At 41.0% G+C, this 26638-nt stretch overlaps 2 protein-coding genes across 4 annotated transcripts; both read left to right on the plus strand.

The window, feature by feature from the left end:
• The first annotated feature begins 5933 nt into the window (after positions 1-5933).
• On the plus strand, positions 5934-11068 carry LOC141019605 (prostaglandin E2 receptor EP1 subtype-like). Its single transcript, XM_073494571.1, has 3 exons — positions 5934-6115; positions 7484-8385; positions 10026-11068. Exons 2-3 carry the CDS (start codon positions 7531-7533, stop codon positions 10299-10301), a joined length of 1131 nt encoding a protein of 376 aa, XP_073350672.1. The 5' UTR covers positions 5934-6115; positions 7484-7530; the 3' UTR covers positions 10302-11068.
• Positions 11069-12007: 939 nt separating this feature from the next.
• On the plus strand, positions 12008-24811 carry ilf3b (interleukin enhancer binding factor 3b). Of its 3 annotated transcripts, XM_073493950.1 has the most exons (18): positions 12008-12084; positions 13502-13600; positions 14405-14628; positions 14757-14931; positions 15035-15179; positions 16574-16665; positions 17804-17899; positions 18195-18306; positions 18410-18507; positions 18592-18703; positions 18858-18971; positions 19199-19404; positions 19518-19694; positions 19792-20073; positions 20408-20540; positions 20661-20708; positions 22248-22667; positions 23970-24811. In XM_073493950.1, exons 2-18 carry the CDS (start codon positions 13598-13600, stop codon positions 24107-24109), a joined length of 2577 nt encoding a protein of 858 aa, XP_073350051.1. In that variant the 5' UTR covers positions 12008-12084; positions 13502-13597; the 3' UTR covers positions 24110-24811. The 3 variants fall into 3 exon arrangements, with proteins under 3 accessions (XP_073350051.1, XP_073350053.1, XP_073350052.1); XM_073493952.1 differs by lacking the exons at positions 22248-22667; positions 23970-24811 and adding an exon at positions 21265-22106; XM_073493951.1 differs by lacking the exon at positions 12008-12084 and having other exon boundaries at positions 13517-13600; positions 19807-20073; positions 23970-24193.
• The last annotated feature ends 1827 nt before the right edge of the window (positions 24812-26638 follow it).

Here is a 26638-nt window from a genome sequence, read left to right on the forward strand (position 1 = left end):
GCTGTCATGAATTTGTTGGACTGTAAGGAGTTAATTTACTGTAACCATGCTTCAATTCAGCTACATTGTTAAGATAATAACACGACAAAAAATAATAAATATGTTTTACAAATACAGCCATTTATTAAAAATCTAATTACAAGGCAACCAAACAAGTCATGATGTCATATGAAATGATTCATTTTTTTTTTTTTAAAGCTCCGGCAATTAAAAGTTGTTTTACTGCTGAAGCCGACCTCCTTTCATACCAGAGGAGACTGAGATAAGTCACATCATCCCACGCCTACCATTCAGCGCAATGTGAAGACAGTTATGGGCAAGGGCAAGTAGGAACATGATCAATGTCACATCCTAGAGCAGAATGTGAGGATGAGAGACCAGCAGTGGAGTTTAAAATATCTCTGACTCACCATATGGCTCTGTGTGTAAGAATGGGTAAAGAAGCTGTGAGAAAACCCAGTGTCAGAGCATGACAGAGTCACTGCAGCAGACACATCCACTGGGCCTTTATGATGCACATGTCCTAAACGTTTTTTTATTACATAATCGCACACGTCACATTACCAGACACCACCATCACTGCAGAAGGCCCGTTCTGAAATTACAGACAGCTTATGCATTAAATGGAGTTATGTTTTACGGTCATCTGCAATGGTGACTTCTCTCTGTCTGCGGCTGACCTCTTCAGAGTGATGCAGTCTCCGCCACGCTGTTCTTTTCACATTCACATTCACTAATGGGGTTTTCATTTGATTTATACAGTAACTGAATGACAAGTGGCCTCCGCTCTTCTGCTGCAGCTATTTCACACTTCGGTGAGTCAAGGAAGTGCCCATTCGTTACGTACACTCGCTGAAAGACAGGAATGATAATGTGAGCGGCTCGGTGATTACTGTTCATCCAAGCAGCGGAGATTATAGAGGCCCGACCATACATGGAGGCAGAACATCAGTCACATGAATGTGCTCCAGGTGTGCATGCTTTCACAACAAACCAGATATGCCAATATTTATGAGGTAAGTGCGTCACCATGACTATGACAGTAATGATGTGATGCACCCCGAGGAGCACGACAGTGAGGTCAGCTGAGGCACTTTTATCTTCTGGTGACCAAATCAATAGAACCAATCATGAGTTTTACAGTGACTTCTGGGTAGAAAACCCCTGCGTCACGCACAAGCTTACATGCAATTTAATGGCCTTTAAGTTATTTCCAAGTGTATACATCTAATTCTTCTAAAATGAATGTCTGATGCTTTCATATCTCTTTAATAACAACAACTTCACTGACCATATTAAGCTGTTGGGCCACAGACTTAATTTGCAAGTCTGTGGTTTATCGTAACAGTTTGAGTCTACCTCAAACTAGCTGTTAGTCTAAGTTGTCACTGTTGGGTGGACATCATAGACGCAAGCAAAGCGACGCTACATAAAATAAGCATAGCAGAAACCTCAGGCAAGTTGGACCATTGTGTTTTAATGTATATCTTGAAAAGTTACAGTTAGCCGCTCTGCTGAGCTGAGCAGCAAAATCATATCATATAAATTCTGTACGCATTCTGATTTAAATAAAACTACGTAAATGTGAAATAGTCACCCATAACCAGTGTCAGCAACTTTTTGGGTTTCACCATCATTATTCATTAGTAGGTAAAAGATTTTTCATAGAATCACACCTCCAGGTTGCTGGCTGTGCATGTGTGTGTATGAGATATACAGTATATACGTGTATATGATCATGTAGGGTAAGTGTGACTGTGAGTTCCCATGTTCCTGGGACAAACAGTAGTGAGGAAGCTGCGGTTTTCTGCTCTCTTGTTGAGGGCGTCTCCAATGACCCATGTCAACTCCCCGGTTGACAGACTATCCTCATCGTCAGAGGGGTTTTCTCTCAAAGCCGCAGCCCCCTGGAGGACCTGCAGCTTTCTGGTGCCTCGTGTATTTCAGAGGAACGCTGAGATTAGTTTCTTATCATGTACTTGTGGTTTTCATACGTGCAGGAGTACACTGCAGTGAAATTAGGGGGAATCACGATTCTTTGGAGCAAAACACAAGTTATTTCAGGGTGAATCGAGGAATCCTAAGGGACTGTATTAAAATTATAAGGGGTTATTAAGGAGTCATGGGTCAGAAAAAGGGAAGAGTTTTCTTTGGACTAAAGGCACAGTATTTTCACGTCACTGGAAGAGCGAGTGGAGACAGGGGGTCGGGTCTGTCCAGTTTAAAATTCACCCAAATTCATTCATTTCTATTCTATTTTAACTCCTTGTTGATATACATAATATTTATGTTGATAGCCACAGCTCAGGCATTATGTTGGTTACATGACAGACAACTGAACTTATACACAAGTTCTTACATTATCTGAGCCAATTTATATTTATTGTTGAAATTTTAAATGTGGAGTGTGGTTAAATTATTACAGCTCATGTTCCTCAATGTGCTTTGAGCTGTTCCAGCGTTTAGGTCACTCAGTTACAGTAAGTTACTGATTAGTCGCTCTGTATCTATTGACAGAATATCTGGAATTGTCAACATTTAGCTATTTTTGCATAAATCTGGAAGATTTCCCAATTCAACCTAACAGTGAAATGTGTGTATCAGTGTTTTTTTGTGTTGTTCCAAAGATATTGAGCTTTAACTGGGGTACACACTTAAATTAATTGTACCAATTCAATACTGTTGAGATATTGCTGGTCGGGTGAAAGTCAAGGGGAGGGTTCAAAGAAAATATGAATATTGCTGGGGAGGTTCTTGCTTTTTGTGAAAATAAGATTCAGCCAAACTCTGCACACCATAATGTTTTGTGCTTACAGATAATCTCATCATTCATTTTGGTTTAAGTTACCTTAAAACTGTAGAATGTGTAAAACATGGACACAGTCTCCATCACGTGAGTTGAATTCTATTAGAGGAACTGATGAATTAGCTTGACCCAAATAACTATTAAATGACATAAAGGCTGGGAGTTAGTTTTAGTAACCAACTGATATTCACTGTTGATGAGCCAAAAAAGGGCAAAATACAACAGGACAGATGTTTTTAAAAGCTGATAGGCACAGGTTCCAGTGAAAATGGCTCTCGGGCCACACACATCTTCTGCAGACTTAGATCATGTTTTCTCTGCCTTTAAAGTATTCTTCAGAAACAATAAATTTCCTACATCCTCTTTTCTTTTTTCCTCTCCCTACATCCACACTCTCTGGTGGACCAGATGGACTTGCCTTCACTCCGCGCGGTCAGACGAGGGGTGATTAGGACTGTGTAGGCAGGAGTGGGAGGATTATTATGTTTTGTATCTGGCCCTTCTTCCAAGAAATTATTCTCATCCTAAAGAAAGAGCGAGATCTTTCTCAGACACACAAGTATTGAAATCATTAATCCAGCTTGCCTTATAAAGATAGATGATTAAGGGCAAAATGCCAGACTTTTGCAACAAGGGAAAACAACAGTCAACTCAACACATTATCAAGACTTGCGCCCGCATGATCAAAATGCACTTTCTCTGTGAGATTGTGAACATTAGATTGTATATAAAAACCAACGAGCATGACAATTATAATCATGCAAAAATGCCTGGACTAAAAGCATGGTAATTATGAGGTTTTCAACAAATAAATCCTGGAATTTTTGGTGGCTGTTTTTTTACAGAAATGCAGAGAATGGTGTGGAAACTGACTGCAACCAGCTATATCTGAGCAGGCTGCCGTGTTCTTCTGCTGCTGTGAGGCCGAGGAAGGCCTGTCATAAAAAGACTGTTTTATGTTCGACAAACAGTTTGACACAGTTGAGTGAAAAATGTGAAACTGAGGGCACTGGCCTTTAGATGGACACATAAGAATTTGAAATTTAGCAAAACACGATGACCCTCAGGAACACAGCGCTGGTATTTCTGTAAAACTCTGCATGTTTTAACTCGGTGCAGGGCAGTACCACTCAGCCAGCAGATTCCTGTGTAATGAAGTGAGGCATTCAAAATCCAACACACAACCCTGGACAAGCTGGCGCTCATTGGTTTTCAGGAAAGTTGGAAACATTGTCGAATTGATGTATGTTTGCTGTCCACTGCAGTGTGCAACGCAAAACCACGAGTAAGGCTTATTTACGGCTGTTTTGGCATGTGGTTTCCCTTTTTATGGTGCGTCCCTTTGGTGCAAATTAAAGTTCGCAATCAGCATGCAAGCAAATAGCATCCATGTGGAGTTAAGATGCAGCAGCAAAGCCTGAAAATCTCAGAAAGACACGTTTTCTCTGCTGCTCCGAGAGACCATTGAGTCGGCTGGTGACCGTCTTTTCCATGATTGCTTCTGCAGACAGACAATGGCACACATAGAGGTGGAAAAAGTGCTCCAAAGCTGACTGAATCAGATGTTTTATGGTTATAAACCCATTTCTCACCATTTTACTTTAAGTATGATCAAATATGTTTTTACCCTGAAATGAACTCCTTCTGCGGTCACATAAAGCATTTTTGTGTGCTACTGTAAATACAATGAGTTATCACAAAGCCTCCAGAGGAACATCCAAATAAAATAAACGGTTTCACTCCCTTTGCTTTAACTGTGTTATAATAAAATGGCAGATGATCAGCAGCCTTCCTTATGAACTTCAGCTTTCTCTCATGCTCCTTCCCATCCACTAACGCTGAGGTCTTCCATTTAGCCAACTCAGGTGTTAAATCCCTGTCAGGCTGTGGGTTTTATAGCACAGCTGATTGGCAGGGATGCATTAAACTCAGCTAATATGACTGCTTCCTCACCTGTCCCCAATGACATGTTGTCTGACTTCTTTGGCAGGCCTAACATACCTGCAAGTACAGGCAGACATGCACAGGCACAGTCTAAGATATGTGCTTTTAAAACACATTATTAAAAAGTTTTTTCCTGTGAGGAGTACATGCAGAAATGTTCCAGTCCTCGCCTCGCCTCACTGCAAAGAGGACATTTTTTGACACACAGCTGCAGTGTGTATAAGAACAAAGAGCCGTAGTGTGTACGTTAGCACATGATTTTACAGCTGAGTCCTTCTACTGTTTTGACATAAGGTGTCAGTGAAGTAAGAACACCTCTCACTGGAGGAGGAAGCTCTGGCTCTTTCCATCACTGCAGCCGTATGTAGTTTGTGTATTCCTCCTGTATGCTTGTCATGAAATAATACTGGGATTTTACCAAATTGAAATGTGCAGTGTTCTCCTCCTCCCTGAGGCGCGGCCCTGGAGCATTAAACCCTAATTTCCCCCACAGCAGTCTGGCCGGTCCTGTGGAGAGCTGGAAAATCATTTGCAGTCACAGCTGCAGCTACAGTCTGTGACAGAGATGTTTGTAGTGGCGAGGAGCCCAGCTGGTTTACATTGATGGGAGCTGACCACAGGGATGTTGAGGTTGTTCAGATGAGGCTCAATGGAGCGGGCCAGTTTTTTAATATCTGCAGAATTAACAGAGAAGGGGACATGCAGTAAAAGCAGATACGTAATGCAGGTTCAACAACTTAAAGCTTTTAATTTGAAGAGCCTAATCAGTGTAGTATACCCCATTTTTGTTTAAGCTGCTGTGATATGAAGTCATGGTTATTTTTAAGTGGAAAAAACTACATCACTGCTCATAAAAGTAAGAGCTGAAGGCAGGTCTGCCCTCAGATTTTAAATTCTACAGGTTTATGTTGTCATAAGCTTCATATTTAAGCCCCTACAACTCATAATTCTTCAGCTGGATTTTAAATCATCATATTCTTCTGTGGGATTTCTCTTTTGTCTGTCCACTCCACGGAGTCTCTGTTCTGTTCTGAAGAGGTCCGTTTCCTCCAAATGAGACACCCAGAGGCGAAGCGAGCACAGTGCAGCTCCGCTGTATAAAAGCAGCCTGCCACAGCCACACTAACAGAGGACATGCTCGTGCAATGTAATAGGAAGGCTGCTTGTTCTGAGAGGGGAGTTTCAACATAGCCGCAGAATGAGGAACTATTTCAGTTGAAGAAGAAGTGTTCTTTCTTTGGTACAGCACAAGAGGATATCAAGGGCAATCTGGATTAATTTGTTTTTTAAGTAGCCACAGTTATGAGTAAATCAGTAAATCACAAGAGTGATCCTGATCATCTTCATGGATTTCTTATTTCAAAGGTAAGATTTCTTTCACGTAAAAGGTAAATGCAAAGACAAATGGTATGCCCTGAGGCTACCCTTCTGACTTCACTTTGTTTTTTCTTCCATCTTTTTAATTTTTTAAATTTTTTAAGCATTTTAAAATGTTAAATTTGGTCCAAAAATTTTTTACAGCAAAAATTGGGTTTAATCAAAACAATTTGTGGTCAGAGGATTTGGAGAACGCTTTGCTGCCAATTACAAAAGTGAGACCATCTTAAGTGAAATGCTCCTTTAAACTGAATATTGGCTGTTATCATCATGTGCGTATCATTATGTATTATCATCAGTATGTGGATTTTTTTCATGCTTATAACAGTGTATTCATCTGTTAATTAGTTACTAAACAACATGTTCAGAATAATAATCATAATGTGAGTAAAATAGAGAACACAATTAAACATCAAGAAAAATTAAGGACTATAAAAATGATGTTTGGTTACAGAAAAACATCAGAAATACATTTTCCCAGCTCCTTGCATGTTTGCATACACAACTTGTTGACTGCTTCGTTACTGCTGCTGCATGGTAGCAGTGCTTTTAGAGGAATGTGTGCAGCATTTCTCAGTGTCAACAGAAACTGCCAGAACTTGTCCGGACTTCCAGTATAGGCTCGTGTGAGGAGAAAATTGAGGCACCTGAACCTCAGAGAGGGCTGAGAGCTCATTTTTTGTGGGTTAAAGTTGAGTCACTTTGTCCTGAGCAGCTTTAGTAGTGACATAAATCATGTGAAGATGCCCCCCAGTGCAATCATGATATAATATTGAACACCTGTTAGGGATTGTATGAAAATGATTAATATTGAAAGTGGGTCACAAAGTGGGAGGGTATTATAAGTTTTATTTTGTCTAAAGGTAGAGTAGTTTGACTTTTCTGGGAGAGCGGGCTGGGGGAGGAGGGTGAGTCTTGGGGTCCTTTAATTTTTTCACCCCCCGAATAATATTTTATTTTAGCCTCACTTTGATTAAGCTAATAGCTACATAAGAAACAACATTAGGGTTAGGGAAATGAGTAATTGTGTTGTCTATGACAGATAATAACACACAACTCATCTTACGCATACATCATAATGACACTAAACCTTATTAATTTTTATTTTTAAATCTGAATCTTGGCGGTGTAAAAATGTAAAACTGTAAAAATTATATTTGGGGTACATGATTTAAAAAGTTGTATCAGCTGAGATATTGGAGTTCCAAAGAAAATGATACTGCAGTCAAGGGTCTTTTCTTTTTGTTGTTTTTTAAAAAATTGAAATTAAGGATTCAAGCCCCCTCGCCACCGCAATAATTCTCATACAGTTCCTCATCAGTCGGCATGCTGATCCAGTCTTTTTCTCCTTTTCAGTATCTTCTCAACCAGAGGAACCACATCAGACCCAGAGCCCAGCGGTGATGTTGGCGATGCAGCACTTCAACTCCTCGGGTATTATCGCCCACTTCCCCCCCTCTAACCACACCACCATGGTAGTCGTAGCACATAATGCCACCCGTCCAACAACCAATCCCACATGGGCTGGTCTCACCATGACCCTGGGCATCCTGTTCAACGTGGTGGCCCTCTGCATCCTTGCCAAGGCTTACAACCGCTTCCGTCGGCGGTCTAAGGCCACATTTCTGCTCTTTGCCAGCTCTCTGGTGGCAACAGACCTGGTTGGACATGTCATCCCCGGGGCCCTCGTACTGAGTAGATACTCATCAGGCACAGGGTCAAAAGTTGATTCCGCCAGCATACGAGGTGATCCTCCAGATCCGGATGCCTCTTGTCTGTTTCTGGGAGGTTGCATGGTGTTCTTTGGCCTGTGCCCTCTGTTCATGGGCTGTGCCATGGCTGCTGAGCGCTGCCTAGGCGTCACCAAGCCTCTGCTCCATGCTCGCCTGGTGACCACAGCACGGACAAAGATGGCCCTGGCCCTGATCTGGCTACTGGCTTTGTGTGTGGCCCTTCTTCCCTTCTTCAGCCTGGGGGCCTACACTTACCAGTATCCAGGGACATGGTGCTTCATCAGGGTGATGGAGGGCACCAGAGCCACAGATCTGGTCTTTGTGATGCTGTTCTCTGGACTGGCTCTGAGCTCTCTGGCTCTGGCCTTTGTGTGCAACACCATCAGTGGGATCACACTGGTAAGAGCCCGGCTAAAGAAACGATCCTGCACCCAACGGCGCTCAGCCCAGTCTCATGACACTGAGATGGTGGTCCAGCTGGTGGGCATCATGGTCACCTCCTGCATCTGCTGGAGCCCTCTGCTGGTGAGTGTTGGGTAAATCATCTGACATTTAATCCCATTTTAAAATAATAAAATAATAAAATACATATTTCAATGTGATAAGATGTCATTGTATTGATATTTGAATTGTGTGTCATTTCTCAAGTCAGTGTTGTGTGTTGAGACAGAAAATTAATTCAGTTTTTTTAGATATCACAAATAGCTTTGATTACTGCTACAGGTTTTAGACTTGAGGTGGAGTGAGTTCCACCATCATTTATAAGATTACTAACAATCTACAGCCTTGACAGAAGAGATTGACAGAATTTTTGGTAGATATTTAAATTTCACACAAACAACAAAGTGGTCAACAGACCTTTAAACATGGAAACAATCAAGGATTCAATTGAGCTGGTTGTGTCACGCTTATAATTTCACCCAAATAGTTCAGAATGAATGTTAAAACTAAGAAGGGAAGAAGCCGGGCTTTGCATCACATCAGGTGGTTGAACACAGCAGGAAACAGGAATTTCACAATAATTTTAACTGACTTAAGTCACAAGGTTAAAATATTGTTACTTTATCAGAAAAAAAGAGGTAACTTGTGGCTTAGCAGCTGCCTTAGGAATGCATTTTTACATTAAACAATATTTTAAAGGTGAAATTTGTAAGCTTGTTCACTGTTAAATCACATTCCCAGGTCGTTAAATGCTGACTTTTTGTGTTGGTGGAGGGCCTGACCTACCACAACCCAAAGTATATGACCTTGGAAAAAAGACTCAACAATCAACTATCTTTCTCGAGAACAGCCTTAACAAAAACCTAAACATTCAACATAATGTTTTCTCTAAAGTTTCTTAAGGTCAGAAAAGTCCAATATTCAGCTCTTTGTTGGAGCTGTATGATGTTTACATGGAGTAAAAAACTCAAACCCAAGATGCAGTATTTTCTATTCTTCACTTGTCTTGTGCATCTTTTATAAACATTTCACCTGCATAAGTTTGTTATGACTATGTCACTAGATCAGGGTGAAACAGTATATTATTGTATTTTGGTACATGTAAGCAATCTTTCTTGCACATACAGGACAAGAGGGAACACTTTTAAGTTCTTGGTTAGCTCCATAGTTGCAGCAACATTTGGTTCATGTGAGCATTATCATGTAACATTTCAATAAGTATCTCAGATCCTTTGGGATGTAGGCTTAAAAGGCAATTACAACATGGTGGTTATGTATAAAACACAAACATCTCTGACATGGAATATTAAAGGTGCCATAATGTAGAAAGTGAGATTTCCTGTCTTTTTCATTGTGAGGCAGGTCTAGGTGCTATATAAATACTGTGAAAGTATCATGATGTTCAAACGACAGAGAAATGTGCACAACTTGTATTTAGAAGCTGTGCAGCTATACGAGCTGTCAGGACTTCCGTACGGTTGTGATGTCACAAACATTGACCAATCATAGCAGAGACAGAGGGTGAATAGAGGTGCTGCAGCAATGGACAGAAATGACAAAAATAATGTGTTTTTGAGCAATAAAGCATGTAGGCTTTTTATAGGTGACACCCAGAGTACTTAGATATGCACATAATGTGGGACATTTAACTAACATCACACTTTACTTGTTAATATGAGTTTATTAGATACAGGATGATCCTAAACCTGTTTCTTTTTTTTCAGATCTTTGGGATGATGTCAGCCACACGGTCCTTCAGTGGCTCCCTGAGCAGTGACATAGACACTTATAGGGGCCTGATGGTAACGGGTGTCAGGATGGCAACCTGTAACCAGATCCTGGACCCATGGGTCTACATCCTGCTGCGACGCGCCATCCTCAGGAAGATCTACCGCATCACTAAAAGACAGGCCAGTTTGAAGGGAAGCATGTTCCGCTCTGTTCGATGGGATGCCAGCTCCTTTCAGAACTCAGAGAAAAACAGTGTTAATAAGATTTAAAGAGACCTGCAGAGGAAGACAGGGGACGCGTCTGCTATCTCTTTTGAAGGGATGCTCATTCACCAGCAGCACCACCATATAGCCCTGAAGTTGATCATCTGGATTATAATTCCATGTCAAAAGGTCCCAATGAAAGAGTTTCCTCTCTTGGCTGGTGGGAATGAGATCCACCCTGTTTATGTTTATGCGTATGAAGTGTTACATGTTGAGATCCAACATGTTTTGTTTTTTTAAAAATGGAAACAACATGTTCAGATTTTAAATATCAGAAAGACCAGCTAATAACATCATCTTAGTTTGGTGTATGAACTCATTATAAACTGCTAATAGTTCTTATTAGAATGCAAAATGGCCCATACGCAGGACCTGTTTGCATGTCAGTCTGTCCTCTATGAGAGCAGATGTAAAAAAAAAAAATGTTTCAGTTGGAGTATCATGTGTTAACTTTTTGTTGAAGTGTACAAACATCTCAACTCAAAAGTTTTGTATTCAAATGTTTTTTTTCTCTGACATAATGTAAAAGTCAATGACTTGTGTAAACGCTCACATAGGAGAGCAAAAGAAAAGGCTGTGCTTTTACCTCAGCTTGAAGATGTGAAAAACATGTGAATGTGAATGTGTGTCTTTATTGTGTGTCTGTGAATGTATCTACAGTATTTTCCCCAAGTGTCTGGGGACTGAAGTGAAGCTATGTGTCGCAAAAGCTAATTGGATGTGATGTTAAGATAAGGGAATGTGAGATTACGTAATAAATGGTTATCTCTTCATGTTCCATCTCATTCTGGTCTATAATTGAAGTCATATTTCTACAACTTTGTCAAGATAAGATCATATTTTTGATATTCCTCTACATTCTGACTGAGGAAGGCAGGGCACTTGTGTCTCTTGTGACCGCAAACATGGTTCTGCTCATATACCAACATACAGAAATCATTTCACTAAAATATCCTTTTCTTTATGTCAAGTCTCATTTAGTGAATTTGCATTAGTTCCTTGAATCTCCCCCAAACAAAGGATGTGACATGCCATCATGTGACGCCTTTATGGGAATAAGAATGAGTCTTTTGTCACTCTGAAGACAAGACACACTACATGTGATGTACTCCAGCTCTCTTATTATGCTGCCAGTGATTCTCCACTCTGGCTAAAATATTCAATATCATTATTCTTGGAGGTCAGACTGGAGCATTCAGTCAAGTCAGTTTTATTTATATAGCCAAATATCACAGATCACAATTTGCCTAAAGGAGCTGTACAATCTGCACAGCATACAAAACCCACAGACCTTCGAATAAGGAACAACTTTAAAAATTAAATTAAAAAAACCTGAGTATCAGATGGAAAAAAAGAAACCTCAGGAAGAGCAATAGAGGAGGGATTCCTCGCACAGGATGGATAGATAATGCAACAGATGTCGTGTGTGCAGAAAAGATTCCAATAGAAAATCATAGTATGCAACGTGTTTAAAACAAGCTGTAGCAAAATGGTTATACCAGAGTCCCGATCGTGTTTTAATCGATATGATCCACAGGGAAAGCCCCAAAACGCACTGAATCAATCGGCCAGCTGTTAAGGGGAGACAATTCAATTAAAAGACACCGGCACTAGCCACGCCCACCTGTCTGTACCCCCTGTTTCCAGATTGGCTACATCCGTAGTCACGTGCACCTTTTGTCCAATGAACATAATGGCTTTTCATATCGTGGGCGTTCCCGTTTGCTCTCCTGCTGCCGAGACCTGGGGCTAACGTGCAGCACCGTCCATTAGCAGTAACGACATCACGGTGAGTAAGAAAAATATACAATTTCTGCCCCATCACAAACACGATATCACGAACAAGGGTGGCCACTGAACACCGAGAGAATTGACGAAGCTTGTGAACGCATTATGACGTGTTTATAAACGAGCGCCTCGGAAATAAATTCATTCGGCTTTGTTCTGCTAAGCTAACTTGCCAAGTGCTAACTGTGGCTGAGCATTCAATGGGGTCTCGATCTTGTCTCCTCGACCATTTTGGTGTCTGATAAGCAACAGACTGATATTCAACTACAAACACAGTTTTCCGCAAAGTGTGTCCACTGCTACTTAGCCATTGAGTTGACAAACATGATAGGTGAATGGTGGTTTTTGTGGTTTTTATTTTGGTTGCATGGCGCAGCGTTTAACGATGGGTGATGTATGTTTTTTTTGCGGGGGTTGTTAGCTCGCTGTTAGCCGCCGTCGTCAGCCTGGCTCTGCGCTGAATTAAAATGGCGTCTGTTTTTTAAATTCCCCTGATGGAGCTGAAGGGCTTGAGTCCTTTTACTGTTTGGCTGCTTTTTCATAACTCACATTTGCTCCTGATATAAGTTAAGGCTTTGTGAAATTGCAGGTTTAACAGGTGCAACTGTTGTTTACAAGTTTCTGTCTGGTGCCACACTTCAATAACCTGTTGACTGAAAAATAAAAAAGGGCCTAGTACTTATGCTCGTTATGGTTCCCCTTATTTGCCTATCACAGTTATAATGCTGTGAACCATCTATAGACGTTAACAGAAAAGTATGCAGGCACTGTGGGCGTGTCGCGACAAGTTAATGAGATGTCCTGCCTGCCCACTCAACCTAACTATTTCAGCTTAATCACATCATTTAGTTGTAGTTGCTAAGTAGCAGTCACACTCATGTCATCCAAGCCATTGCCAAATGATCAGTCAGTCATCCGTGAGGTAACGTGGGGTGACCTCTACTCGTAGGACAATCATTTATTGCAGCACTGCCCTCAATTATCTGTCTTAGTGGAAAATTACATTTTGAAATCATGCTTTTGCGCACTACAAATATGAATGTCTGCATCCTGAAGCGTCCAGTGTCCTTCTGGTTTAGATATATTAAAATGAATCACATTTTTGCATGTGAAAGTAGGTTTGCGTGTTGTTCCTGAGGCACGTGTTGCTGTGCCAATAGTCTGGTTGCTCCAGCTGGTGACTGCTTTATTTCACTAAGAGATGAACAAAGAGTCCTCAGTGACCAAGTGTGAAGCATTTTGCTCCCTTCAGTGTTTTTGGCAAACAACAGACATTTCTTGAAATCAAATGTTCCTTCCATAAATCCTTTGTGGATCGAGCTTAGTTAACAGTTTGCTTCAGATTCGCACATGGTGGCATTTGAATTCTGCCTTACTTTCAGTTGTGTAAAATGTGTGCATGTTTTCTCATCTTACAGAGACGGACTGCAACATTGTCATCTGCTGCAGAGAAGCCCTTTTTTGAGTACTGCCACTCGCTGGATAAAGGAGTCACCACGGCCTCCAGAATAATAATGGTAATGATTTAAGTTCAGTCTGTAGTTTATTTGAAGTTCTGTATCTCTGTGTTGTTTTTATATCTGACAACAGGCAGGCAGCCAGAGCACAGGACACACTGGCCTTTTTGTTAAATGTCACTGTTAATGGGACAAATAAATGTGTCACATCTAATTTAAGTCACAGGACTGGTGCCAGCCTTTTGTTATTCCACTTTGCCTGGGGCTTTAAGAACACATGCTGTGGCTTCCACATCACCACTCTCCTCTAAATTGGCTCTGGCTGCCCATGCATACGCTCGGCTCGTGTAATCACTGGTGTTAGAAGCCTGTCCTAGACATGAGGCCTTGTTCAGTTTTTTAATTAAAGACAAGAGAGCGACAGAGAAAGTAGGTCCTTTAATGCTCGCTTGTTCCAGGTTCACTAAGAGCCTGACCCATAAAGCAGGATTAATGAAGTTAGTTGGATAACTGCTCTGAATTAAACCTGGAACCGCTTCAAGTCTGAAACATGTCCTGAAGGCCAAAGAACTCCTCTGGGTTTTAATCGGTCCAGTAATCCTGTGTTGTGAAACAGGCCTCTGTTTAAATAGTGATGATGTGTTGTTTTTATTTTCCCTGCCCAACTCACTGTGAGGTGTTAGTGCATTATCAAAAGTAGATGTCAGGGTTTTATATGCACCATGACTGAGTTGATAACATCAGTCCTGGATGTTGTTTATTCAGACCATGGTGTCACACGGTGTACTCTGTTTGTTCTTATCTATATATTTTATTTTTTGTATTTCTTCCTTATAAATGATCTTATATATTCCACCCCACCAGCCTCCCCCAATGCGCCACCGCTCCATGCGCGTCTTCATGAATGATGACCGCCATGTCATGGCCAAGCACTCAGTCATCTACCCAACTCAGGAGGAACTGGAAAGTGTTCAGAACATGGTATCTCACACAGAGCGGGCCCTCAAGGCCGTCTCTGACTGGCTGGATAAGCAGGAGAAGGGAACCTCCAAGTCTGATTCTGATAGTACAGACACTGATAAAGAAAGGTGAGGAGATGTCAGTGATGTCTTCCAGTTAAATGATAGAAATGGTTTATATCCTTCTTTTCTAACCACCTGTTAAACTTTTTGTCCGTCTTGTGCTTCTCCCCTGTATCTGCTGTGTCTCCTGATAGCGAGCACAAAGATCAGGCCACCCGCTCTCTGCGTGGTGTAATGAGGGTGGGTCTGGTTGCCAAGGGCCTGCTACTAAAGGGGGACCTGGACTTGGAGCTGGTGCTCCTCTGTAAAGAAAAACCTACCATCAGTCTGCTGAAGAAAGTGTCAGAAAACCTTGTTACGCAGCTCAAGGTGAGAACACTGAGGACTGAAATTGCTGTAATAAAAATTGTGTGTAAACAAATCAGTAGTGGCCTCATATTTGACATGTCTTAAACACTTTGCTCTTCCTCAGGCAACAGAAGACAAATATGTTGTAACCCAGCACATCCGTGAGGCCAGTATTGTCATCAAGAACACCAAGGAGCCTCCTCTCACCCTCACCATTCACCTGACATCCCCTCTGGTCCGTGAGGAGATAGAGAGGGCTTCCACTGGAGGTAAGCTCCTACACGAGGGCCTCAAGTGTTTTTTTTAGTGGCACCCCTCCTCCAGCAGGGAGGCCACCAGGCTAGACAGATATTGTTTATTGGGCCTTCAATGGAGCTAGGGGACAAGAATGCACTGTCACATAATGAAACTACGCTATGCTTATAGCTCTTTAGCCACTCTCGTAGTTCCATGTAATGTAACTGTACATTTTTGATGGCCCAATATACAGTATAGGGCAGGTAGTTTACTGACTGCTGAAGACATGGCTTTCTCTCCCCCCCTTAATGATCAAGCTCACCAACGACATGAAGGCTCACTGAGAATTTAACCAAATACAAAAAGAGAGACCACTTTGTTTGCATGTGTTTTATCATTGATGATGAACGGTTTGCATTGCAGCAAAAATGAGTAGCAAAACATGTGGTGAAACTGTCCTTGGTTGTTAGACCCAACAGATGGCCATTGACTGTCTCTGATGGTCCTTAGCAGGGAAGGCTCGGGCTCACAGATAATGACAAGGGACACTTCATGAATGTCCAACTATGCCAAAAAACGAGGGGATTAGCCCTAGTTGTTAGGTAGCAATAGACTATGGCATCATGAAAAAGTATATTATCATTAAGTGTAATTGTAACTTTACAAGAACACCGATGTCCACTAGTTGACATTCTTTGAGAGCACTCAACAGTCGTGAGGATCTCAGTTTAACAGGTGTTGAACCTTGACCTTATCTGTAGCCCTGTGCTAACAGTGATGCCCAGTTTGGGTCTTTGTATTTTAAGCCATCAGTTTTGCTGCAGTGTGGACTTGTTTTGATACCCACTTTTTGTGCATCTGATAACTTCTGCCTGTGGTTCCAATTCTGATTCTCTCTGTCAAGCCTTCTAGTTTGTCAATTTTTAGGGACGCTGGACCTTTGACCAACTGGCCGCTCTCTGTCTCGGAAGGGGCAAAGTGCAGTGTACCCAGTATAGGGGCTAAGGGGAGGGGCTCTACCTCCTGTTGACGCCACAAAAACAATGCAGAACTTTTCTGAGCACTGAAGCATCCATTTAAGTTGAAGCAACAATGTCGAGACAACCTCCCATTTGATACAACCAATTACCTCTTAATAAATGCACATTTTTATGTCATGATTTTTTATTTTTACTCAGTAAAGTTATAGCCCACTTCCCAATACCGTTGTTCCGGTGGGTTTAAAGTTTAAACATATGTGCCGGGCCGTGCAAAACCATATTAACTGGGAGGTTGAGAGCTGTTGGTGGTTCTGCAGTGGAGGGGTCCCCCTCCCCTTCCCCCTCCTGCCTGTGGTTTGGGAAGGCTGCCTGTGTTCCCCCTGGCCGGCTGACAGAACTCCCCTTGGTCAAACTGTACCTTGTCTTCTTATTCCACCTGCCAATAGACTCGCTTTCAGTCAACGATCCCCCGGATGTTCTGGACAGGCAGAAATGCCTAACTGCCTTGGCGTCTCTCCGCCACGCTAAGTGGTTCCAGGTTTGGATCTTGTCTTTATTTGTCTCTAAAACAGAAGTAGTTTTGAGTTTGGTTTTATGCTCTGTTCTTTTGTCTTTTATTTGGGCGTTCCATGTTTTTTTTCCTTTTCTTTATTTACTCTTTTGAAGTGTACTTCCTGTAGTAATACTTGATGATCTGGATGTCTGTTTCTTAGGAAACCTTTGTCATTACACTGTTGTAGAGTTGCTTTGCTCACTTAACAGGTTCCACTGCAGTGTCATTTTTGAAAAAGAAGTTCAGTGCTGCTTTTTAGTTCAGTAGTAACCCTCAAAGTTGCTTAACTCAATCAGCAGATCAAAAATCTGGGACTAACACACCATGTATTCAGGTGCAATATTTCTATAATGTCATTGTTGGTGTGAGTGAGTTGTTGTTATTTTCACATTTGTGCTACCTATAGAGCACTTTCTGCTGCCCTATTCTGTAGTTTTGAAGAGAAACTGTTTTTGTAGTGAACAATGTTAATAATAATTCATTATAGTATTGTGGCCTGTGTCATGTTTGGCTTTCACTCTATAACAATCAGTGCTCCATCTCTGCAGCTTTTGTAGAGTATGTGGCCTCAACTTTTCCTTGCTCTCTGGCTGTTTCTGTTACTGTGTGCCACAAATCAACAGGAATATTGCACCTTGAGTAGTTACATTTTTTTTATTCTCACTGACTTTTACTCACGGACCACTGACCATTACTCTATTCAATGACAGCGCACGTCCCCTTTTAAATAGTTCACTGGGTTCTCACATTAGCGCTGGTATTAAGTTTGAGGTGGCTTTATTTTCATGTTTCTTCCTGAACTTAAATTAATGTGCATGTTTTTCCCCACAAAAAGAAATGTTTTTTGTCTAATAACCTCACCATCAATCATGTTGGCTATTGACTTACAGCCATGAATGTGAATGATCATACATATGCTCTTCCAACAAAGTAAACATTATTCTGTCATCTAATAATTCCATAATGACAAAGCTAAGCTGTTTTAGTCCGTGTGGCTTCATTTTTATTTTCTTTCATTTATTTGGATGTTCATGTTTTGTGCTTTACATTGTCTTCCTCTTTGACTAAGGCTGCTTGTCCTCCTCGTGCCCCTTCCCTCCCCCATCCCTGCTTGTGTCCCCAGGCCAGGGCCAACGGGCTGCGCTCCTGTGTCATCGTTATCCGGATCCTAAGGGACCTGTGTGCCCGCGTCCCCACATGGGCCCCGCTTCGTGGCTGGGTGAGTGAGAGCCTCAGCTAAACAGCTGTGATAGTCTTTATGGTTTCATCGCGGATGAGAACTGCTAAATACACAAAGTATTTTTCCTAAGACAAATTTTTGCTGATCAAAACTGCAAAGCTCTCCTAACTGAAGCTTTTTCTGCCTGGATACCAAAAAAAAAGCAAAGGCACCACCATGATTGTTAAATTGCAGAGCTACTATCTAACGCAGTGACCTGAAATCTCTTTGTGTTAGTGACTGAGCTTAAAAATAGCATCCTCAAACAAGTCTCCCTCCCTCTTCTGCTTTGCAGCCACTGGAGCTGATCTGTGAGAAAGCCATTGGCACAGGGAACCGGCCCATGGGGGCAGGAGAAGCTCTTCGGAGAGTTTTGGAGTGTCTGGCTTCAGGAATCCTTATGTCAGGTATGTATGTAGGAAAGGTGGACATTTCCAGATGTTACTTAATTGAGTTTTATTTGCAATTTTTTCTAAGTGAATCTAAAACTATAATATCCATGTGTTTCAGACGGTGCTGGAATCTCTGATCCATGTGAAAAAGAGGCCACAGATGCTATTGGTCACTTGGATCACCAGCAGAGAGAAGACATCACAGCGAGTGCACAAGTGAGTACGATAAAATCATGTGTCGGTGTGTGTATTCACAATTTAGTAAAAGTAAAACTGACGCCCTGTATCTTGTATGTTCAGCATGCCTTAAGGCTGTCGGCTTTCGGACAGCTTCACAAAGTGCTCGGGATGGATCCCCTCCCCTCTAAGATGCCCAAAAAACCTCGTAGTGAGACACCTATTGATTACACAGGTAAGCCAGGCTTGCCCCTGTGAGATTCAAGCAATCAACAATCATAACAGTCTGCCGGTTATTTATTTGTCTTGAGGTTTTTTTATATAGATGTAATGCAGCAAGGTGTCTTGTATTTTCTTATGGCAAAATTTTGTGTTTGTCTGTGATGCAGTGCAAATCCCACCTAGTACAGCATACGCCCCACCAATGAAAAGGCCCATTGAGGAAGAGGAGGGAATGGATGACAAGAGTCCAAATAAAAAGAAGAAAAAGCTTCAGAAGAAATGTAAGTGTTGTTTCAACTAGTGGATTTACAGAAATTCAAATTTGGACAATCTTTGTAAATTGAATACTTTTTTAGTTTTGGAAAACCAGACAATTTGAGAACATCACCTCTACTGCTTTGACAGTATATAGACTAATGACTGATTTGAAAACAAAACGTCAATAGAATAATTGATAGTTGCTGAAGTGCAAAGTGTTAAGTCTGTTTCTTACTGTTTGTCCCACCAGCTCCAGAGGAGAAGGCTGAGCCTCCCCAGGCTATGAACGCTCTGATGAGGCTCAATCAGCTGAAGCCAGGTCTCCAGTACAAACTGATATCTCAGACTGGCCCAGTTCATGTTCCGGTCTTCACTATGGCCGTTGAAGTGGACGGCACAACCTTTGAGGCTTCTGGCCCATCCAAACGTACTGCCAAGCTGCATGTAGCTGTCAAGGTGAGCACAGGGAATATTTTGATATGGCCTAACTGTTGGCCCTGTGATTGAGTTTCTATTGGACATGTCTTTGTGCTGTTTAAACCACAATAAATCTGTGTGGACAACTGCAGGTCCTTCAGGACATGGGCCTGCCCACAGGAGTGGAACTAAAGACTGCTGAGCCGGTAAAATCAGAGGAGGCGGTTGTAGCTGCCGCTGTGGAAGAATTGAAGCCAGCAGTCACAACCATTGAAACTACCACTGCTGCCACAGGAGCAGTCAATGCAGACACCAGTGATGCTGCAGAGGTACATAGCTGTTCTGTGTGTCAGCAAATGATGATTGTGTGCATAAAGTTGAGCGAAGTTTGCTCTAATTTAACTGACCATATATCTTACATGTCAGACTGCTCGCCAACAGGGACCAATCCTGACCAAACACGGCAAGAACCCAGTGATGGAGCTGAACGAGAAGCGCCGTGGCCTGAAGTACGAGCTCATCTCAGAGACCGGAGGCAGCCACGACAAACGCTTTGTCATGGAGGTGGAGATTGACGGTCAGAAGTTTCAGGGGACAGGATCCAATAAGAAGGTGGCAAAGGCTTACGCTGCCCTGGCTGCGCTGGAGTGGCTCTTCCGTGAAGGCGCTGTGGCCGAGGCCACTAAAAAGAAAAAGGGACCGCCCATGGTGAGCACCCAGTGAAACAGAGTGAATTCTTAAATGTTTGATTTGTTTAAAGTCTTGGCTCAGGTCAAATTTAGTGTGAGATCAAACTGATCATGTTGAAAAGGTGTATTAGTTGTTATACAGTGTGTATTTTAGGTTATTTTTCTCTAAAACACTATAATCAATGTTTTTACTCTTTTAATGTCATACATTGTTAAAATGACTTACAAAGAGCAGATTATGTGAAAATGTGATTGCTTCACTTGTGTATAAATTATGTATATTCTTATAACGACTTAATGTTGAAGGTTTCTGCTCAGTGTTGATGAAAAGTATAAATAACTTTCCTCTTCAGCACACTCCAGGCTTCGGCATGATGGGAGCCGCTGGAGTTGGAGACGCAGTTTCGCCCAGAGGCAGAGGGAGAGGAGGCCGAGGTCGTGGAAGGGGCAGGGGCTTCAATAATGGAGGGGGCTACGGCCAAGGAGGTAAAAACATGCTTCTCCTTGAACAGACATTTTGTATTTGGTGGTATGGTGTTGTTAGGCATGGTTAATATGATTGGCATAGTGTCCGATCAGCATTTTAAATGTGTGTCATCTTCCCAGGTGGATTTGGAACATATGGTTACGGGAACAGTGCTAACTCCGGATACAGTGAGTATTCATTTCACCTATTATAGTTCCAGTTTGACTGTTTTTTTTTTTACTCTTTATCTGGGCTGAAGTCGAGCTTTCCTTGAGAAATCCAAACAGATGTCTCAGCATAAATATGTCCTGGAGCAGGAAAGTACATCTGGCCAAGACTGTAGAAAAACAGCTTTTACAGCTTGTTTTAACTCCATAACTACGAAATCTTTCACTCCAGAACAAACGGCAAACAAGACCATATAATAATAATATATGTTGGGATGTTCCCAGTTCAACGATTTTACATTTCTCTGCTTTAAGCCACAGGATTCAATCTGTTTTGACAAGCCCCCCTCGTAAGAGAACCCCTTTTCTTTTCTTCCCTCTGGCAGCCTGTTCTGAGGACTGACCTACCTGAGAGTGACAGGAGCAGAGAAATCTAAAAAAAACAAAAAAAACCCCAACAACTTTAAATGCAATCTGACCAAATGAGTCATTCAACTGCCACGTTAATGGCAGGAAAAAAAACAATAAATCTAATTTTGATATTTTTTTCCCTTCTCTGCCCTGTCTCACTCTTTAGGTGACTTTGTCTCAGACTGCTATGGCTACCACGAGTTTGCGACATAGATCTTCCCAGTCTTAAAATCAAAAACAGTCCCGTAGAGAGGATAAAAGTGGACAAAATACTCAGTAGTGTTCCAGCAGCATCATGAACTCCTATCACCACCAAGTCCGCAACCCTGGGAATAAAGTGACAACAACCTCTCCACCCTGTCTTGCCAATCCACTTGTCATGTCCTGGTACCTCGGGAAGACGATCTGCCACTGCATGCATGTAGCCTCCATAAGTCACCCTGTTTTCTCTGAACTTGCTGTGGATGTACCTGAACACCTGGACCTCCCCAAACCACAGGGCTGATTTACTGTAGATTGCCTCCATGTGTCAGACTGGCTCACAGGGCTTCTTCTGTTCATTTGGATCATGATTAAGGGAAAGCCTGTGGGAACCTGGACAACATACATACTTTCGGATTACTGTCTGCAACAGCCTGGTCTCCCTCTGATTCCATAATAAGATGACGATACAGAGAAATCTGTTTTCATTCATTCTAATGCCTTTCTGTCACTTTCAATCATGATGAAGCTGTTTTTATTTTCTGTTTTTGCTTTTTTGAAAATGTCATATCAGCAACACTGTTGAGTCATAGCTACACTGAATGCATGATGGTCTTAACTTTTGTTTGGTATTGTCCATCTGTAACAGCGTTAGGCATTGATGAACTGAGGCTGTTGGCACTACGTTTGCACACACATTGTGTGAATTGGAGAATCTGATGTATGTTTGTGTAGGGAAGACTTCTTGCTCTAGCTGTTTTTTTAATGTTTTTGTTTTTTTTAATAAATGTGACATCACACCATTCATTACTGTGTTTCTCCAGGGTCTGAATTAATTTCTGAGTACATGAAAAGATTGTATTGCACAGAGTCCATATGCAAGCATTGGCTATTAGAAGATATCAAGTTATGCCCATTTTAAGACTGTGCAATGCTGTTATTTCCCAGATTACTACAACAATGGTGGTACAAATGGAGGAGCCGGGGTGTCAGGCAGCCCATCAGGTGGCCCTCCAGCCAGCACAGCACCAGGATCAGCACAGGGCTCCTATGGTTCATACTACCAGAATGAAGGAGCCTACACTGCCACGTCTGCAGCCAAAACCCCCAAAAAGAAACCCCCCATGCACAAAGGAGGGAAGCCACCCTTTCCAGGTCCCCCAGGGGCGAACACTGGAACTGCAGGGGGGTACCAGTCCAACAGCCCCCCAGGGCAAGGATCCTATAACCAGTATGGCCAGGGCTATGGGCAGGGAAAGAAGAGTTTCAACCAGAACCAGGGGGGGACGGGTGGATACTCATACAGCACTGCCTACCCGAGCCAGGTGACGGGGGGTGCAGGAGGTAGCCAAGACTTCAGTTATGAAGGTGAGTTAAGGAGGTTTAAAGGAAATGTGCCGTTCTGAAATTGGATACAGAATTCAATTTTGCATCACATGTACCAAGTACAGCAGGGTATGCTGCTACTGTGACAAAAAAACCCAAAACACTGATGGGTTTTTTTCTTGTTCTGATCATTGATCAACAAGATATTTTTCACATTATCACCGCATACTTAATTTTTCTATCTTCACTTTTTATAACATGTCACTGTAGCTTGCTGTCACAAAACTCTTTCGTAAATACACAAATTAAACCTCTTGATAAATCAAATATTTCTCACAACAACATTCTGACATGTTTCATTTAAATTGCACATTTTCCCATTATTACATGACTACTTTCCATTGTTAAATGAGATTCAGTCAATGCCTGAAGAAAATTTACTGTAGCCATAAGACTTTTACATATTAAGATCTTTGTTTATATTGTGCTTCTCACAAATAATTTACAAAGCACTTTACATACAATTTATAAAAGAAAGTATGCAACAGTTAATGAAATGTTATGCTAAAATTCAACAAAGGATAAAAATAAAATAAATACGACAAACAGAATCAGTTAAACACTGAAATCAGTAAAAGCAAGTCTAAAGCTTTAAAGAAGACAATGATATCCCTGATATCCTCTGGCAGATCATTGCACAAATTAGGGGACCAAACAGAAAAGGTCTGGTCGCCTTTAGTTTAAACGAGCCTTAAATGTGAGAATTTGAATTTTAAAATGTACTCTTAAATGTACCAGCAGCCAATGAAGTGATTTTTAGGTGGGTGAGATGCGTTTCCTCCTGTTGGACCTGGATTTTCTGAGTTCACCTGTAGAAGATTTTAAGCCATCCAGTTTTTGATATTTGCAATAGATGTGGAGATTTATTTATATTATTAATGTCGAAGGAGAGATATAACTATGTGTCGTCGGCATGGAACTGATCGCTGATATTGTGTTTTTTTAATAATACGACAGTAGTACAGTACAAGTAGTAGCTTAAAAATGTAAAATAGTAAGGGCCCAAGAATGGAACCCTGTTGAACTCCATATTTCAGCGAAGGGTCAAAACCAAAACCAACACTAACAGATGGTGAATTAATAATTATACTGACATTCAACAGGTGGCCTGAAACACGACTCTACATGAAATCTGATGTTGCTCTTTAACTTTTTGCTAACAAATCACAACATTGTTTCTGCTGCCCACAGGTGGCCAGAAAAAGAAAACATGCTGCAGTTTCAAGCTTCATACCTTTTGTCTGTTGTAAATTCGTTTGACTTATTGTCACGCTTTCTTTGTAGGTTTCAACAACCAGTCCAACTACAACTCACAGGGCGGAGGAGGAAGTGGCAACCAGGGCTTTGGCGCCAACCACTCTCAGTACCACAACCCAGTGGGCTACGGCAGGGGAGACAGCAGCATGAATTACCAGTACAGATAGACTGTGTTACTCCGTCTGTGAATCATTGGCACCAAGCTCCCTGCATCAGTGTCTCAAGCCAAAGAAAGTGATAGACGGCTTGCCTGTGCTCTCTGCCTTTTCCATGTTTGCTTCTTATGTGCTTTTGGGTTTCTATGTGGCACATGTGGGCACAAAATTGAGATGTCTGGACTTTGTAAGTGTCAGAGCTGAGTTTTGGCTGAATTTAGTGGTCTGTTCAGTGGTCTGGTCAGTGCTTAGATTGTGTTTTTAGGTTCTTCTTATTTTTTTATTTTATTTTTATTTTTAAATCTCTGCTACCAGTCCTCTTCCTCATCACTAAATATGAAGGCTGATGTTACAAATTACTCACTCATTAGCTCTGACTTGATTTCCTTTCTTATAAAGAGTTGTGTGGTGACAGCATTTCTTTCTCATGTGAAACTAGTAAAATCTTGTAGTTGAAACTACAAAGGTTGTTGTTTTTTGTAACAATTCAATAGACCAGAATATCTTATTCTTTTCTGCATTGCTTGTAATTTTGGCTTATTTTGTAATAGTGTAATAGTTATTTTAATAAATGGTTTTTGAGATTACTGGAAAATGTTTACTTCCTCATGTTGTAACCACATTTCTGCTCAGTGTAGCTTTTTGGATGGGTGGGATTTGTTCCTGTTAATGTAGAACAAAATGTTTGTATGAATAAATTATTTTTATTTGAAATAGTGGCTTTAAGTATCAAGTATTTGTACTAATGATATTTATTATTATAAGGTGGGCAATTGACGAAGCTTCAACTATTTAAGCCTTTAAGACTTGGTTTAATTTATTAATTACTTGACTTAATGGCTCACCAGTCAGATTTTCACAACCTGGCAACCATAAAGTTTGTATTGCTTAAAATTGTTTGTATGTTTTAAAACTGTTTTAAAGTACTGCTTAAAGTGTTGGTTATTTATTTTTAACTATTAATAAAACCATTAATTACAACATAACCATTTATTAGAAAGATAAATGAAACCACAGTCTGTGACTGAGGTATGAATCTTTAAATATGATACTCTTGATCTTTAGGAAAGAAACTGCTAGAATGTAATATTTCTTGGCTGCAGATGCTCTGTAGCTTATATTTGTGGTGGGATACAGGTAAAATAGGGAGAGTTCCATTTTATTTAAAGACCTTGAGCTAAATAGTTTTACAAGTCTTCACAGCATTTAGATTCAGACAGAAATGTAATGTAAGATCTCCATTAGACTGCCATTAAATTAGGCTTTTACCAGTAAATTTGCATTTATAAATAAAAAGTGCTGCCAGATAATCATTAGATTATTTACAGTTACATAGCTCATACATCACATTTTAGTTTTGTTGAAGCATACTAAAAAGTACATGTTTCTCGTGGTGAGATGTAAGTACATTTAGTCTAGATACATGTTAAGGTACCTGTACTTCTACTACACTGGGAGGCAAATATTCTACTTTTTACTCGAATACTTTAAAATGACAGCTACATATATGCATATATAGTTAAAATCAGCTGCACTTACTCCAGCTGCAGCATTAGTGAAGCTTCAATATTAATGCATCAGTAATCATAATCTAATGTCAAGTTCTGATGTGGGCCATTCTGCATTATCAGTACAGGATAACAGCCATCCTGTCCACACCATGCTCCCTCTCTATTGTGTCTCTGCTGGACTGATTATATTACTACAGGCCTGTTTGTTGATACACTTTGTTACATATTATACTATACTATATAATAAGTGATCGTAAGTGAGAAATTGTTACAGATGCTGTTGATATCTCCACTTCTTTCCCTTTCACTACAACGAAATAACGAAAATAAAACACTGTAGCTAGCTTAATAATTCCATGGACGTGATTAACCCCAAATCTCGCGTGACAAGAGCAACGTGATCTCGCGAGTCCAAGGCATTCAGGGTTGGTATGGCAACTCATCAGTTTTCATGTGAATCATTTGATACTTCAAAAATACACATGCAAATATCTGCTTGTTCAACTTGCACTACTTATACTTACTGATAAAATCCTGAAGAAACGCACTGAAACAGACGAGAAATGGGCAACACAGAAGATATCCAAGAGAGGTAATGTAATTGTGAGTGTTTAAACCATTAATATTTATTTTTTGATTTATTAATGTGGCTGTAGGAACAAAACAAATCTGCTGTGTGACTACTGGGTAGAGGTGTAAGCGAGAGAGTTTCTATGCTAAATTGTGTCTGTAATGTCTTCCCAACTGTAAACAACAGATGTACTATTTGTGATTGTGAATTTATAGACCAATTTGATACTGAAATGTGGCATTTACCTGACAGTATGATTTAAAGACATGAATTAAATGGATTAAAAATGTAGCTGGAGGAAGAAAAAATCCAGATGTGAATTTTGGCCGATAATATTGACCAACTACATGAGTGTGTCATGTAGAGTTAGGTTAGCAAGTAAAGATCTGAGAGGGAGAGTTTCTATTCAAAATTGTACACAGGTATAACTACCCTGTTAAAGCCATTATCTAATTTCTT

This window comes from Pagrus major, chromosome 23, assembly GCF_040436345.1.
Source record: "Pagrus major chromosome 23, Pma_NU_1.0".
NCBI lineage: Eukaryota > Metazoa > Chordata > Actinopteri > Spariformes > Sparidae > Pagrus > Pagrus major.